The 16,604-nt window shown below is 42.9% G+C and overlaps 1 protein-coding gene across 1 annotated transcript in view; it reads left to right on the top strand.

Moving 5' to 3' along the window:
* The window catches only part of UBR4 (ubiquitin protein ligase E3 component n-recognin 4), a 77,390-nt gene that overhangs the window by 33,667 nt on the left and 27,119 nt on the right, over nucleotides 1-16,604 (top strand). The window contains exons 50-73 of the mRNA XM_026862505.1: nucleotides 545-608; nucleotides 1,090-1,224; nucleotides 1,888-2,062; nucleotides 2,307-2,444; nucleotides 2,876-2,997; nucleotides 3,599-3,710; nucleotides 4,210-4,340; nucleotides 4,473-4,650; nucleotides 4,842-4,946; nucleotides 5,422-5,577; nucleotides 6,232-6,400; nucleotides 7,105-7,201; nucleotides 7,461-7,568; nucleotides 8,041-8,157; nucleotides 9,330-9,539; nucleotides 10,110-10,259; nucleotides 10,967-11,194; nucleotides 11,310-11,388; nucleotides 11,849-12,091; nucleotides 13,013-13,181; nucleotides 13,781-13,925; nucleotides 14,661-14,746; nucleotides 15,267-15,354; nucleotides 15,490-15,683. Coding sequence (XP_026718306.1) covers nucleotides 545-608; nucleotides 1,090-1,224; nucleotides 1,888-2,062; nucleotides 2,307-2,444; nucleotides 2,876-2,997; nucleotides 3,599-3,710; nucleotides 4,210-4,340; nucleotides 4,473-4,650; nucleotides 4,842-4,946; nucleotides 5,422-5,577; nucleotides 6,232-6,400; nucleotides 7,105-7,201; nucleotides 7,461-7,568; nucleotides 8,041-8,157; nucleotides 9,330-9,539; nucleotides 10,110-10,259; nucleotides 10,967-11,194; nucleotides 11,310-11,388; nucleotides 11,849-12,091; nucleotides 13,013-13,181; nucleotides 13,781-13,925; nucleotides 14,661-14,746; nucleotides 15,267-15,354; nucleotides 15,490-15,683 — 3,399 coding nt within the window. The remainder of the gene's footprint in view (nucleotides 1-544; nucleotides 609-1,089; nucleotides 1,225-1,887; nucleotides 2,063-2,306; nucleotides 2,445-2,875; nucleotides 2,998-3,598; nucleotides 3,711-4,209; nucleotides 4,341-4,472; nucleotides 4,651-4,841; nucleotides 4,947-5,421; nucleotides 5,578-6,231; nucleotides 6,401-7,104; nucleotides 7,202-7,460; nucleotides 7,569-8,040; nucleotides 8,158-9,329; nucleotides 9,540-10,109; nucleotides 10,260-10,966; nucleotides 11,195-11,309; nucleotides 11,389-11,848; nucleotides 12,092-13,012; nucleotides 13,182-13,780; nucleotides 13,926-14,660; nucleotides 14,747-15,266; nucleotides 15,355-15,489; nucleotides 15,684-16,604) is intronic.

Below are 16,604 nucleotides of genomic sequence, written 5' to 3'. Positions count from 1 at the left end.
CAGCATCTCTCACTTGGGTCATACCCAGTGCTCCAAGTTAATTTTCCTCCAGAGTATTTTGCACTGAAACTCCAAATTGGAAAGAGCAACCTGTGTGAAAATAACAAGCGAGTAGAATCTTGCTCCCTTAGAAAAGTCGGTTACGCTTTTTCCCATGTGTCATACCAACCCTTGATCTGCAGTCATATGTACGTCTGTGGGCCATGGTGAATTGGTACTGTCAAGACAATCCAAGTTATCCCTGCTGCAGGCTGCGTAAGGAAATGTTTTATCCTCTTTGGTAGAGAAAAGCCCCTGTCTTTCAGCTGTGGATTATTAAAGCAGTCCTAAGTTTGTCTGTGAGCGTGAGCCAGGTTTAACTCTGGTCTGTAACACAATGAAATGATATGCATGGTGCCTGTGGCAGGTTTTATCATGCTTTGATTTTGTACTTGGCATTCGTTAGCTGTCTCTGAGCTACTCATGACTGTAGCCTGCATAAAGCAAAGTGCTAAGGAGAGAGAAGGGTTGCTGTACTCAAGCCTGCTTTCCTTTCTCCCTTCAGGCTAGTAGTGAGTTCTTTAGAAGCACTGGAAAGCTGCTTTGCTGTAGGACCAGTCAACGAGAAGGCAAGTAACTTTCTGAATACATTCTTGAGCTTTCAGAGATGGGGGAGGAGGGGCAAGATCAGCAGCACCTCCTGCAGCCCTGGGGGCCTGATACGGAAGAGAGCCGCATCCGTTTTGCTCAGAGCACTGATCTGAAAGTTGACTTAGCGAAAAGCATTTGAAACTAGTTTAGAATGACAATTGGTATTTGCATTTATGGCTGGTGGGATTTTTGCGCTGTGAAGTGACCTCATTTACAAAGCCAGCAGGGTAGAAGCCCATAAATCTCAAAAGGACTTGTTCTTATGTAGACATGTGAAATGTTCCTTAAATGTCAAATAATAAATTGAAGATGCTGTCAAAATGGTACTGAAGGAAGGCAGAAACTTGCATGCACAGTGCAGGGAGGGGAGGGAGCTGCAGGTATGCTGAGAAATCACTCATGCATCACCCTGATGGTAAATGTACTGACAAATGGTTTTTTGTCTGTTCTTGGGAGCAGGAGAAGAATAAGGTGGCAGCTCAGGAACTGGCTACCATGCTGCTGTCCATGCCAGCTCCTTCCAGTGTCCAGCAGCAAACCAAGAGCCTCTTGGCTAGCTTGCACACCAGCCGCTCAGCGTACCATAACCACAAGGTAACACACTGCAAGGATTTCAGTGTCCCCTGTAACTTGCTGGTTTATGGTTGAGGTGCAAGACACCTCTAGAAAGCCCTTCATTCGTACAGCAGAAACACTGGCTAATTTTCCTTTAGCTCTCCCTGCCTGCCTCCATGGCTTTTGTGTTTCACAACTTCACCACTTAAACTGCTTTTTGAAGATTTTGGTGGGAAATGCTGTCTGTTAACTTAGAGAAATCAAGATCTTGAAGCACATGAAGTTTGTTTGCAAACCGTGTCCATAGCTCTGGTTTCTGTTTCCACAGGCATCTGGCTTGGGGTGATAGGGAAGCTCTGGGGTAAGCAGAGGTTAGCCAGTGTGCTGACATCGCTGCTGTAACGGCATGGATGCCTGCAGATAACCTTTGCTAACCACTTAAATGATTATGTTTATACACCGGTCTTTCCCATCCGTGTTTAAGCCTGAAGGGAAGCAAACATGAAAATCAATTCTCAAGCCAGATTTCTTTTGTTACAGGGTGACTTTTTAATACTAGTCGTCCTTCTTGATGACTCTGGTCAAGAGTTAAAACAGCAAGTGCTGGCTTTCCCCTGGATCTGTCCTGCAGTTGTACTTCACTAGCTTTGTTGTGCTGCTGTCTGTTGTTTTCCTTTGCCTATATTATCTTTCACTTTACAGGATCAGGCATTGCTAAGTAAAGCCATTCAGTATTTGAGTTCCTCAACCAAAGAAGGAAAAGACCTTGATCCCGAAGTATTTCAGAGGCTGGTCATCACTGCTCGATCCATTGCTATCATGAGACCCAACAATCTGGTCCATTATACAGAATCAAAGCTGCCACAGTTGGAAACAGGTAGACAAGTCTGTGATTTTTCTTCAGCTTTCTGTTGTGATAATTGAAGATGCCTCAGGGTATCTGGGTTGCTGTGACAGGGACTGTGTTTGACACATTTGTTATGGTGTGTGATAGTCCTTGTAATGAGGACGTTGGAGCCTCTAACCAAAGCTATTTTGCTATTTCAAGTAAACTTGGTGTTACCCTGCTTGTTAATGCTTTCCCTTGCACATATCTGACAACTATTTTTCATTCTGTACAGAGAGTGAAGAAGGGCAAGAGGCCCAGAAACATGCTGAAGGAGATGGCTGCACGTTTATTACCCAGCTGGTTAACCACTTCTGGAGGCTACATGCATCAAAACCCAAAAACGCCTTCCTTGCCCCTGCCTGCCTGCCAGGTGTGCTGCCTCTTCATTTGCCTGTGTATTTTGAAGGATCCTATTTTAATCTTGTAAACAGAGAAAATTACTTCTTCCAAACTAGGCTTAAGATGCTAGTGATGCAACACATGCTTTCTATGGTATATCTGCAAATTCTGCTCTAATGCTTTTGTTCAGAAGTAGGTGTATTGTGCTAGTAAAAAGGGACTCATGATTGATTTATTCACATTTGGCTACGTGGATATTCAGTGGTGCTGGTATGTGGTGTGCACGGTATTCCATTAGGCAGACAAGACTGGTGTGTAAACTCATTTTGGATTGCAATGTCAATATATTTGTGTGCTAACGTTGTGCCTTGAAGTCTACAAACAAAAGATGTTTTCTGCAGCGTCTCTATGTGCGGAAATGGAAGGATGGCTGATGACAGTCTGTTTTCTATTCCTCCTTAGGTCTCACTCACATTGAAGCCACAGTCAATGCTTTAGTGGATATTATCCATGGATACTGCACATGTGAACTGGATTGTATCCACACAGCATCCAAGATCTACATGCAGATGTTACTTTGCCCGGTACGTGATCTTACTCTGCTCTGCTTCAGCCTATAACACTGCACTGGGGAGGTTTAGATTGAATATTAGAAAAAATTTCTTCACCAAAAGGGTTATCAAGCGTTGGAACAGGCTGCCCAGGGAAGGGGTTGAGTCCCTGGAGGCATTTAAAGCCATGTAGATGTGGCACTCGGGGATGTGGTTTAGTGGGACTTGGCAGTGTTAGGTTAACAGTTGGACTCGATCTTAAAGGTCTTTTCCAACCTAAATAATTCCTTGGTTCGGTAATAGGAAGAGAATTAAATGCAGGTAGAATGATAATACTTGGTATAGATACAAAATAGAGGCTTGCAGCCAAAAACATACAGCCAGAAGTGACTGAAGGGGAAATTTCTCTGTCCTTGTGTTTTAGTAATGTTTGTCATGCACTGCGTGTGGAACGGTAAGTATTGCTTTGTGGCTGCTGGGGGAAACGGGGCATTTACTAGTTAGGCAGTGACACATGTCTTACGTGAATCATGACGAACAGAGAATCCTAAGTGTATTTTCAGGTGTCTTTCCAAATACTGTGAATAAGCACTTAAAGCTTAACAAGTTTAATGATTAACTATTAACCCTCTAGGATCCTGCAGTGAGCTTTTCTTGCAAGCAAGCTTTGATCAGAGTGCTGAGACCAAGGAACAAGCGGAGACACGTCACCTTGCCATCCTCCCCTAGGAGCAATACTCCTATGGGTATGTAAGATCCATTCATCTTTGCTGTTAAATGAGCATTACCTACTTTATTTGTCAGAAAAGACAAGAAAAGATGTACTTTTCTTTCTCCTTTCTTTTGCTTGCTCTTGACCCCTAAAACCTTTTTTTTTTTAAATAAACATTCAGTTTGATATTCTGGGATTCAAAGAGGAGCTCTTTCTGAGATACTCCTCTTTCAGTGATAGGGAAATCTGATTATTTTATCTAGAGGGTAGTAATCTAGACTCTAATAGTATTTCTGTGCATATTGTCAAGTCCTTATAATTCAGTCATAAAGATGTGTGCAGACCAAAATTAGAGTATCAGATCTCCATCCAAGAGATACTTTTTTATCATTGATGTGAATTGTAGTTGTCATGGAATCCATTAGTGATTGGGAGTGAACTGAGAATAGCTTAGGGTTTTTTCCAGCATTGATTACCTTGTTTGTGATGAAATAAGGAAGAGTGCATTTGTGAGTCAATCCTTTGTAACCCAGGAGATAAGGATGATGATGATGACGATGATGCAGAAGACAAGCTGCAGAGTTCTGGGATAGCAAACGGTGAACATATCCGACAAGAAAGCCAGGAGCAAAGCGAAGTTGATCACGGAGACTTCGAGATGGTGGTAAGTCCATAGTGCTTCTCTTTGGAGCCTTTTTAGTACTTGAGTTTCATTTAGTTATGATGAGTCAGTTTGTAGTGCTCCAGTAGATTGTGGTGGTTTGGTGACAGCCCCCACTGTGTTTCCTCTCCATAGTCTGAATCTATGGTTCTGGAGACTTCTGAAAATGTGAATAATGGGAACCCTTCTCCCCTGGAGGCTCTTCTGGCTGGAGCAGAGGGATTCCCTCCTATGCTGGATATTCCTCCAGATGCAGATGATGAAACAATGGTGGAATTAGCTATTGCCCTGAGTCTGCAACAAGATCAGCAAGGTAAGATGTAGGCATTCTTGGCAGTCAAAAAGGTAAACAGAATAGGAGGAAATGGGAAAGAAACAAAACAGAAGCTGTTGATGTTACTGCCAACAAAGCAAAAATAATAGAACTATGAAATATACAGAGAAGGCCAGAGTTAACATAATTATTTGATGGAAAGATATTCATGATTTGTTTTCTTCTTGCAGGGAGCAGCAGTAGTGCACTTGGACTTCAGAGCTTAGGACTGTCTGGCCAAGCACCCAGCTCTTCTTCTCTTGATGCTGGAACGCTCTCAGATACAACAGCATCAGGTAACTGTTCACTGCGAGGCATCAAACTTCTTTGATTTTGTCCTTAAAATTTGTTTGTAAATATGGTTTTGAAGAACCAGTTATTACTATTGGCTTCATCCAATTTTGATAGTGTGTTTATGGGCTTTTCCTGCTTTGATGGACTTTCATTGCAAGCTTCTGAGGAATTTATTTCCTCTCCTTAAAATAATACAGACAAAATAAACCCTATACTGCATTTCCTTTGCATTTATAAACAACGTTGTTCTTCAAGTAACTTGCATGATTATCTATCTGATGAGAAGGTTTCCTTCTCAGGGTATCTCCCCTCCACTGCTTTTAGCAGGCTTAAATGTACTGGTGGACACTTCTGAGTTCCCTTTTGATTTGTAGTTGAAAATTGACTCAAGAAACAAAGACAAATATTCGTGACTTTTCTTTCGTGGCATGTGTGTCTTTTGAAGTTATATCAAGGCAGTGTTTTTACTTGTAACAGCTCTCTTTATTCTCTTAGCTCCAGCGTCTGATGATGAAGGCAGCACAGCTGCAACAGATGGCTCAACCCTCCGGACCTCACCTGCAGACCACGGCGGGAGCGTGGGCTCTGAGAGCGGTGGCAGTGCGGTGGACTCCGTAGCTGGTGAGCACAGTGGTGAGTATCTCTTGCTGCACTGGTGTCTGTACGTCTGTTTTCTACTGTAACGGGACTTTACCAGGGTGGGAGGGCATGGGTAGTCCCTGGCAAAGAAGAAATCTCAGTTGCAGGTAGATGATGCCGTGTATCATTTTATGGTTACTGCCAAAGTGCTGTACAGACTGAATATTTGCTCACTTTTTGTAGAATATGGAAACTGCAGTAGTTTTTGCTGGCCTGTACTAACAGAATGCAGTAGCCTAGAGCAAGACTAAAGGAATTCACTATACTGCTGAATAAATTTGGATGGGATAGAATTAATCTCTTCTTTGTTTAGGGCTGATATCCAGGTAAAATAATCACACTTCTACTAAAAAATTATGTCCATGCTGCCCATCCATGCCTTTTCTGACTGGGTTTAAATTACTGCTGTGGAACCAATTCAGTATGGGCCACAAAGATGAGTCTGGCAAGCAAAAGAATGCTGGGGGTCTTAAGTTGCATGTCTGGAAATGACTCTTGTAGCTTTATGAAGATAACCAAAGAAACTGTCTCCTTAGAACCATAATTCCAAAGTATAGTTCAGCCGTGTTGGTTGCTGTGAAGCAGGTAAGATGCATGTTCAGTTGTGCTGATGCAATGTTTCCCTTTTTTTTTATTTCCCTTTTACAGTGTCTGGCCGTAGTAGTGCCTATGGGGACACAACAGCTGAGGGCCACCCTGCTGGACCAGGCAGTGTCAGCTCAAGCACGGGTGCCATCAGCACTACCACAGGCCAGCAAGAGGGAGATGGCTCGGAAGGAGAAGGGGAGGCAGAGGGAGATGTCCACACCAGCAACAGGCAAGGGGCTTTGTTTTTATCTTCAGGAATAGCACACCTTGTCTGCAGTGTCATTGTTTACAGAGGATTGGACTGTAGGTGCTGAAATCCATGGAGTATCATTTGTGACTGGATAGTAAGAATCGAAAGCCAGAAACATAGAACTGAGCAAAATGCCTTCCTCTGTCTGTTCATGTGTTGAACATACCCAACGTGTGTCTCAAAAACTACTTCCTGTGTGAAGTGATGAAATAATCCTGCATGAGTCTAGTAAACAGAGGAATCACTAAAATCTACAACTTGGGAGCTTGTGAAATTGAGTGTTAGGAAGAAGTATGTGCAGGAGTGCAAAGCGCTTTGGGAAAGATCTGCAGTTTTTCATTCTGTAGGAATGGATGCTCAGTATTTTTACAGTGTGGTTTGGAACTGATTTGTAGTATCTGTTTCTAGACAGTTAGATTCTGCAAGTGGTCATGGTAGGCAGTGTAGTTCTGAAGTGAATAGCCTCATCCATTGTCAGAGTTACTCTGCATCTTTGACATGGCTTGACTGAAGTCTGAGGGAGGCCACTCCTGCCTGCCTGGTTTTCATGACCTTAAGATTTCCTCACGCTCTGGACTTCCGTGGTAAATTGCGGTGCTCTGTTGGTGATCCTGCTGTGTCTGATATTTCTTGTGATGTGTCTGAAATGCTTTGTGTCTGATTCCTGGCTTCTGACTTCCCAGGCTGCACATGGTCCGACTGATGTTGCTGGAGAGGCTGCTGCAAAACTTACCTCAGCTGAGGAATGTTGGAGGAGTCCGGGCCATTCCTTACATGCAGGTGAGTGAGGAGGGCTCGGAGTTAAACCGTAATCAAACTGTTAATCACTGCTACTACTGCTGGGTTTCCATTGGCACATGCTTTTTTTCTCTTTCTTTATTCTGCATCTTCATATTAGGCTGTGACAGTACAGGCAGAGTTTGGGAAAGAACATAGATTAATCCAGATAAAACGTGCCATGTTTTGTGAAAGATAATCTGTATTTATCTTGAAAAATATGGAATCTGCCTTCTGTTAATTCTCTGACTTCTATTCCCAGGTTATTCTGATGCTCACAACAGACCTAGATGGAGATGATGAGAAAGATAAGGGAGCTTTAGATAACCTTCTGTCCCAACTGATTGCAGAACTGTGCATGGACAAAAAGGTAAACTGTAGTATGCACGCACACTCCCGATTTGCTCCTCCTGGATGGGGTTTCTTTCCCTGGAGGAATTAGATGCACGGGAGTCATAGAAACACGCCGCTGTATGGATGTGTTCAGGCAGTTTATTTCCCTTTGCTTCACATAAGGTAGAAAATGACATGAGTGTAACTCTCACTGTTTTTTTGGTTCATGCATCCACAAGTAAGCATGAAAATTTGTTTCACTTGAATTAAACTCTTAGAACAGACACGATCAGTAATGCATAATTGACATATATAGATTTTCATTTGTGTAATACTGTTCTCTGGCATCCAGGCCACTGTCTACCCTTATACTGAGGAATTTGTGCTGCTTTTTTAGTATTACTGCTTGAGCTTAAATTAGAAATGCTTCATGAGGATCAGAGCACTGAAATGTAGGTGCTCAGGACATTGTGCTCAGCTGTGTAAGTAAGCAAGCTCTCTCCTTGCAGGATGTGTCCAAGAAAAATGAACGCTCTCCTGTGAATGAAGTGCACTTGGTGGTAATGAGGCTGCTTAGTGTGTTCATGTCCAGAACTAAGTCAGGATCCAAGTCTTCCATTTGTGAGGTACATTCTTCAAATTGCTTTGTCAGGGGGATGATGTGGCCGGGGGGTTTTGTTCATCAAAGGTGGTCTGAAAGCTGCTAACTGAAATAGCTGGTCTAAAACTGAAAAACAGTTAAAAGTGCTTCGGAAAATTTTTGAGGAGTCTGGAATGCTGCTTGAATCTTGTGAAAAAAGATCTTTGCTGAAACTCAGAATGGAGGAAACCGACTTGTAAAGACAACTGGATTCACTTGTTTTGTGCATGGTTTTTGACTGAGCTAAGGGCAGCACATTAATGATGTTATTTAAAACGGTCTAGCAGATTTTTTCCTTGCATCTGAGGGTGCTGAAGGGGTTAAAGAGGATTTGTAATGTGATTATTGGAAAGCAATATGCTGCTGTGTCAACGTAAAAGTCGCTAAGAGGATTCCTTAGATATTTGTTGCTAAAAGGTACAGTAATAAGGCATAAAAAGCAGTATGTGTGGTGGGAAGGAGATTAATAAAAAAAGCATAGAGGTTAAAAAATTTAGTCTGAACTGCATCAAATTTTAATGAGCTTATGAGCTGTGGGGTTTGTTTGGATTTACAGGGATGCTTTAATAGTTTTATTTACAGTAGCTTTTTCTCCAGCCTTTGTTATTCACTTGAGCTTCCCACAGAAATCAAAGCTCATCGTCTTGCAGAATGCAGGTGGAGCAATACCTGGGTGGAGCAGAGCCTCTGAGCAGCATCTGCAACAGGGACTCTTTCTCTACCAGAATTCATGCCCAGCTGGCCAAATCCCAGATAAACAAATAGAAATCCCAACTTTTTTTTTAAAAAAAAAGGGGGGGGGGAGGGGAGGGGGGAGAAGGAAAAAAAGCCCTAGTCGTCTAATCCACAGCAGAGTGGCCTCTGGCACATGTGTCGAGGGGAGATTAGACTTAAGAGGAGATTTTATTTGTTTTCCTTTACTAAGCGCTTGTTCAAAAGAGTCTCTGTAAATATTTGAGTTGCTTTTCATAAACACAAAAAACCAAAAACCCCAACCTCAAAGAAACCCCAAACTTAAAAGCTGCCTGTAAAGTTTCATCAAAACCTGCTCTCTTATCCATACTGTGAGCAACTGCTGCCTGATTCTCACAGCTTCCTCTGCTCTTCTGACACAGTGGTTCTCAGGTGCTTTAGTAATCCATCTCCTCTTGGTTTCAGTCTTCCTCCCTCATCTCTAGTGCCACTGCTGCTGCGCTGTTGAGCTCTGGTGCTGTTGACTACTGTCTACATGTGCTGAAGTCTTTGCTGGAGTACTGGAAAAGCCAGCAGAATGACGAGGAGCCTGTAGCCACCAGCCAGCTCCTGAAACCTCACACTACTTCTTCTCCACCTGACATGAGCCCTTTTTTCCTCCGCCAGTATGTGAAGGTGAGTCCTACCCTATGCTGTTAGCACTCCTGAACCAAGCAGTTCTGTGAAGCTGCTGTCACTGTTTCTGGTTGAAGTGTTAATCTTCCTGAAGGGAAGCTGTTCCATCGCGTGACTCCTTTTGCTTGGCAGGCAGAATTTCTGAGCCACCACTACACTTCCTGTGGGAAGGGAGCCTAGCAGTTGAGGGGGATTTCCACACTAAATCCTAAACTTGTTTGACCACCCTGGTGCCTTTATGCTAAGATGCTGCTGGGGCAGATATGTGTACAGGTGCAGTGAAAAAAGCCTGGTTAAAAGTTAAGAATGTCTCCTGAGTTGAAAGCTCATATGTTAAAATGCCTGATTACTGCAGACTAGCTTGCTGCATCCTAACGATTGCCATCTAGTTCAATCCTTATGCAGGTTTGTTGGCTCGTTTTTATTTATCAGCTGGGAGAGTTTCTTCTGGCTGCAAAGCTGCAGAAAAGCTTTGTTTTTAGAAAAACAGTGAATGCACCTTGTAGCTTGTCGTGACATTCCACTGGGAGCGTTCTGTGCCAGAGCCTTATTGATGGCTCTTGCTTTCAGGGTCATGCTGCAGATGTTTTTGAGGCCTACACACAGCTCCTGACAGAGATGGTACTGCGCCTGCCCTACCAGATCAAGAAGATTGCAGACACAAACTCCCGCATCCCACCTCCCATCTTTGATCACTCCTGGTTCTACTTTCTGTCTGAGGTGAGAACGTGACACACCTACGGATTTTAACAAAACAACTCCAGTAACGTTACCTTTCATGGGAGAGATGAGCTTTAGCATAACTGATCTCAGATCCATCTCTGATTTTTAATCCCCCTTGAAAGAAGTTGAACTGTTGGCTTTTATTCCTGTTGAACAGGAATCTATAGGAAAGAATACATGAAAAATAAGATTGCCATTATTTCCTGTAACTCAATGTTTGCTGCCAGGAAACTCAAATAGAAAACCTTCTCTGAGATGGTACAGTGTAACATCACGCTCAGCTGTTGGTACTGAACTTACTCCTTGAAAAAGAAATCAGTAAGATATTTGGAGTATATCTTTTCAGTTCGTTTGGTTGTACAGCTTCCTACTTGAGATAACAAATTATCTTATGTTTGCACAAGTGTGGGCTAGGATTTCTTCATCAGGCTTGACTAGCTTTTTGTTTGAGGTCACAGATGGCAAAGAATGGTTTTCAGAAGCTGTTTCACAGTTGCACAGCTCAGGATGCTGTGGTGTTGCTGTGCCGTGTTCCTTTTGCCTGTGACTGACTTTTACAAGCAACTTTACCTTAAAGCTGACAGATTTAGGAAAGCATCTTCTATGTCTCTTCTTTTTGTAAGAAAACACATTGTATTTTTGTTGGCACAAGTTGCCTGCTGGTGAGTTCACAGTGCTGATATTGTAGGCTTTTCTTTATCTAGTACCTGATGATCCAGCAGACTCCATTCGTGCGCCGCCAAGTCCGCAAGCTTTTGCTCTTTATCTGTGGATCAAAGGATAAATACCGCCAGCTCAGAGACCTTCACACGCTGGACTCTCATGTTCGTGGAATCAAAAAGCTCCTGGAAGAGCAAGGCATTTTCCTTCGTGCCAGTGTGGTCACAGCGAGTTCAGGCTCTGCACTGCAGTATGATACGTTGATCAGCTTGGTAAGGAAAAGTGTGCTGCTGCTGCACTAGGAAGAAGTGTGTGTTGCATTTATGTAAGATGTCAGTAATAGAAATACTGACATGGTGTTTAATCCTGTCCCATTGTGCCTTTCAGATGGAACATTTAAAGGCTTGTGCAGAGATTGCCACACAGCGAACAGTAAACTGGCAGAAATTCTGCATTAAAGATGACTGTGAGTTCTTTCTCTGGGAGTATTTGAGGGAGCAGGGGGGATGTGTTACATGATTTGAATCAAGACTTCTCAAATGGGGAAGCTCAGCACAGAAGAAGGGGGGACACAGCTGAGAGTTTTGAGTAGGACTGAACTGTTTCCAGTACTAATTATCAGAGTGCTCTAATTGCATCTGTTCCTTAGCTGAAGAATGGTGTAACAGATAATTTACAAGAATAGGAGAGCCGTGTTCTCTCGCTTGCACTGCCATTGTTCCAGTGTGTAATTTGGGATGAAACACTTTACCTTGCTGTACCCAAACGTTACACTTCTGTAGTGTACAGAGAACAGTACAGGAGGGTTCTGTGAGTTTGTGGGGATGGTCCTTGTCATATTCGAAGGGGGTTTTCGTTTTAGGTTGGAGTTACTTTGCTTGCTTTTTTTAATTCAGGCTTCAAACATTTTCTTCTTTTCTCTGCAGCAGTTCTCTACTTCCTCCTTCAAGTCAGCTTCCTGGTAGATGAAGGAGTGTCACCAGTTCTCTTGCAGCTGCTGTCTTGTGCTCTGTGTGGCAGTAAAGTGCTATCTGTGGCTTCATCCTCCGGATCATCAAGCACCTCTTCCACCTCTGCTCCTGCAGCATCGGGCTCTGGGCAGCCAGCAACACAGAGCAAATCCTCCACTAAAAAGAGCAAGAAAGAAGAAAAGGAAAAGGAGCGAGAGGGTGAGCTGCAGCTATGTCCTGTTCTGTGGTGGTTTTAGGGATGAAGTCTGCTCCTCTCAGCCTTTCTTGTTCTCTTTAGAGAGAACTGTTTGTTTCTCATTGTGATAAATCCCACTGTTATGAAGGGGTCATGGGTCGTGGCAAGGGCACTTGCAGACCACAGCAGCAATTAGGAGAGAAGAGCAATTCTACCCTATGTAGATTGGGAACAGGCAAAGATGAAGCAGTATGCCTTAAGTGTTGGGGCTGAAAGTAAGTGCTGAGTATATCCCAAACCCACTGTGAGTATTTATTAATCTGAGTGGGCTTTAAGTTGTCTAATGGAAGTTACCTAGTCTAGTGATGAAGTAGCTGCCACCTGACTTGGCTATCCTAGGTTGTTGGAGGTTGAAATGCTTCTGGGGATTAAAACAGGTACAGGAGATGCACACCCAGTTAGCTTTGCTCTTCAGTGATTGTGTTCAGACTTGTTTCCTCTGTCTGACTCCTAAGCTATGTTGGAGCCAGGGCTGCTGCTTAATGGGTACCCGAAGTCCTGGGAAAGTAATTAAGCTTTCCTATAAAAGTCATGGGCATAAATTCTCTCTTGGCTTTTCTTCAAGGAACCATTTTGCCTTTCTCTATCAGATGTTTCTCTGTGAATCTTTTCACTGCCCCCCTGTTGATCCTTCTCTTTTTATCAGGACGTGTAGCATATTTCTCATATCCTCACTGGCAAGTTTTCCAGCAGTTTTCTTCTGTGTTAGTCAGGAATACTAGGTTATATTTTTGGAAAAAGGAAGAAACGTTAAACTTGCCTGTAACACAGTAATTTGTCCCTATTATCCTCACTCTATGATCTATTAAATAGGAAGCTAGCCTACCTGTGAGGTATTCCATTCACCTGCTTTCTTAAGTCTGTCTGTCTTGTGCCACCCCTAGGCGACAGTTCGGGCAGTCAGGAAGATCAGCTGTGTACAGCTCTGGTGAACCAGCTGAACAAGTTTGCTGACAAGGAGACCCTCATTCAGTTCCTGCGCTGCTTCTTGCTGGAGTCCAACTCCTCCTCCGTGAGATGGCAGGCCCACTGCCTCGCGCTCCACATCTACAGGTGAGCTGGGAGAGGGAGCCTCTGAGCCAGCTCCTCTTGGCCAGTCTCAGCTCAGTTATGGAGAGCTCCCTCCTTGTGTGTTAATGCTCCAGTCTCTGTCCCGAGGGGTGCTGATGATTGCATCCCCTTGAGTGGCTCACATTATTTTGCAGTTATTGGGGCTGGAGGTAGAAGTTGTGACTTACTTATTACTGAGCAGCTTATCATCTGCAAGAAGTATTTTATTTCTGTCTGCAGAATCTGGCTCCTGACAGCTACAGGAGTAGGTGTTTGTGGGCAAGTGCATTTCTGAGGCAGATGCAGGCTCATACATTTTAAAAATTGGGGATTTTGTAGGGAAAGGCACACTTCAGGGTGCTGAACTCCTTCAGAACTCTATTCAGTTGTTGCAGGACAGCTGCTTTTGTTTCGGAGAGTGCTAGAAAACAGCTGGTGGCAAGAAGTGATGAGATTTAACTGTCAACTCTGATGTATTGCAAGATCATGGTTTCCAAGTCTGGTGAACTGCAGCATGTATTTTCCTTTAGAATAAGATTGTGTGCCATGCAGTCGATGCACCTATCTTCACAGGCCTAATTGATATGCAATCAATTCAACAGGAACTCTAACAAGTCTCAGCAGGAATTACTGCTGGATCTCATGTGGTCAATCTGGCCAGAACTTCCAGCCTATGGAAGAAAAGCGGCCCAGTTTGTAGATCTCCTGGGATACTTCTCTCTGAAAACACAGCAGACTGAGAAAAAGGTACTGTGTCATTCTGAAAAGGAGGAGACCCGAATCCCAGGTCCTGCTGCTTAGTGTGAATTATGTTAGTGCTTGTTTATGGTACAGCTGGGACAGATTTTCTGTCAAAAGAGCTTCTGCTGGAAATTTTTTTTTGTTCCTAAAATTTGAATGTTAAAAAGGCAGGGTCCTTAAAAAATTGGGGAGTGTGGATTTTTTTTGTTTTATTGTTTTTGGGGGGTTGGTGGTTTTTTTGGGGAGGGATGATATTTTTTGGTTGGGTTTTTTTTATCATTTAGAAGAAAACTTCTTTCCCACAGGAAGCTTTTGTGGGAAAATACATTTATCTGCTAGCTCTAAATGAGACATTTTTGATATTTCAGCTCCTAGAAATCTTTTGTAACCATGACTTTTGAACAAAGGAAGTGGTAGGATTTCTTAGGGGACTAGTGGGCTTGAGAACAAATCATTTAGACACACTGATATTTCCATGTGTGTGTTTAAAGAGCTGGGAATGCCTTATGAATCTTAGCAGGCAATGGCAGTGATTGGCTGACAAATAGCACTGTTATTGTGGTAAAGGTCTAATTATAGCATCTGTAACATTCCTGGGTAATGATTTGACCACATAAATTCCTGTGGGCATAGTACATGCATCTTCTGGGGGATGTGGAGTGTCCCAAGATGAGAAATCTTTGTTTTTGTAGCAATAATAAACAGTGTTGAGAAGACAGTATTTTCTTAATTGTGTTTCAGTTGAAGGAATACTCCCAAAAGGCTGTGGAGATCCTTCGGACTCAAAACCACATTCTTACCAACCACCCTAACTCCAACATTTACAAGTGAGTTACTTCTGACTTTGATCCATTTCACTAAAGAGCTTTTCAGCAGCTGAGCTGTGATCCACAGGGGGGTACGCAATTCTTCTAGTAAAATTGTGGTGGAGGAGGGACCCCTACTGAGATTGCACGCTTGCTGCAACTGGTCTTGGGAGAATAGCAGATTCCTTTCTGCCATCTGAAAAATGTGACGTTCTGTGGTGCTATCAGCAGTAGTTTGGCTTTAGCTTTTTTGCTTTCATTTGTTCAGTAAACATTACAAAATACTAGGACCAACTGGAGAATACAGACTTGCAGAATTAAGTGTTGTGTTCTTAGTCATACTGTGGCAGTTAATAATTACACTAAAACACTACCTAGTGAAAAATGGTAATTTTCAATGTGCTGTAAATTGTAATGCTTCTGTAACTAAATCTGGGACTGGGGACTACAGGTAAACTAAACCTATTCTGATTGAATGGCTTGTGTTTAAAACACAGTGAATGCCAAATTAGATAGGTCAGTGTTCTTCCCCTCATTCCAGCACGCTGTCTGGGCTGGTGGAGTTTGATGGCTATTACCTGGAGAGCGATCCTTGCCTTGTCTGCAACAACCCAGAGGTGCCCTTCTGTGTAAGTAACTGCTGTTCTTAAACCCTTTCCAGTTATAGGGATCCCAAGCGTTTACAGCAGTGTGATTTGCTGTGTTTCTGAGGTTTTTGGGGAGGTCATCGTACAGGCAGCATGTCCTGGTTTTTGTCTTCTCAGTACATCAAGCTTTCCTCCATTAAAGTGGACACACGGTATACTACCACCCAGCAAGTGGTGAAACTAATCGGCAGCCACACCATCAGCAAAGTGACAGTGAAGATAGGAGACCTGAAACGAACCAAAATGGTCCGAACCATCAACCTTTATTACAACAACAGGACGGTGCAAGCCATAGTGGAGCTGAAGAACAAGTACGTTCATCCATGGTTTTTGTGTGCCAGTCTCTGCATTTGATGTTACTATTTCTACCAAGGTGCCTGGCTTCTTATTTTAGCTAACGTTCCTTTTTGGACAATTACTCATCGCTGTCAGCCCAGTTGGGTGGAATTGTTCTGAATCTTCTCCAGTAAATTGTTGAACAAAAGATCCAAATTTCACCTAGAGCTTGAAATATGCCTGTAAAATTTCTGTATGCAAACTTTGTACAGGCTCAGGTTTAAGCACCTAACTTAATTGTGTGGAAATCAGTATTAATACCAAGAGCACCTCATGGAGAGTTTGACTCAGAAAGGGATTTAGACCTTGCAGCATGTCCAGAAATGCAGAAGGCATTAACATTACTTGTTTGAAGCCATATAGTAGAATTAAAATTAAAGTTGGATCGCCTAACACTCAGCTGCTGCTTTACCTATGAAAAATTGCTCCTTTTCAATACATTGCTCAGGCTGGAGCCAGTTCTGCTTATATGCTTTCCCTTCTTACTTCTTGAGATGTTCTCACTAGTATCAGATCTCTTTGGCTTAGGGATTAATCTGTGCCTGCCGCTTATTGCTTATTTGAAGTCTTAATCCTCTGTGACATCACAAGTGGCTGCTGTGGAGAGGATTATGATGTCACAAAGCAAGGATTCTGACTTCAGGTTGAGAATAAGCATTGGGAGCAGATGAGATCTTTAGAAATAAATATCCTGTTTTCATGCAAATGTCCTTACTAATAAAAAAATGGAGGTGAAAATCCCTAGAAAATGTCTGTAGAATTAAAGTTTTTCCATGAGGCATCAACAGCTCTTTAATCCTAAACAGTCTCTCTCTATGAAGAGGATAAAGGCTTAAAATGTATTTCTGGCTACATATCATGTCAATGCAGAAGCTAAGGAAACGGATCCTGGAACT

The sequence above is a fragment of the Athene cunicularia genome, assembly GCF_003259725.1.
Source record: "Athene cunicularia isolate RWA chromosome 21 unlocalized genomic scaffold, athCun1 chr21_part1, whole genome shotgun sequence".
NCBI classification, from domain to species: domain Eukaryota; kingdom Metazoa; phylum Chordata; class Aves; order Strigiformes; family Strigidae; genus Athene; species Athene cunicularia.
The sequence above is the reverse complement of the archived record's forward strand: the minus strand, read 5'-3'. Positions and strand labels throughout refer to the sequence as shown.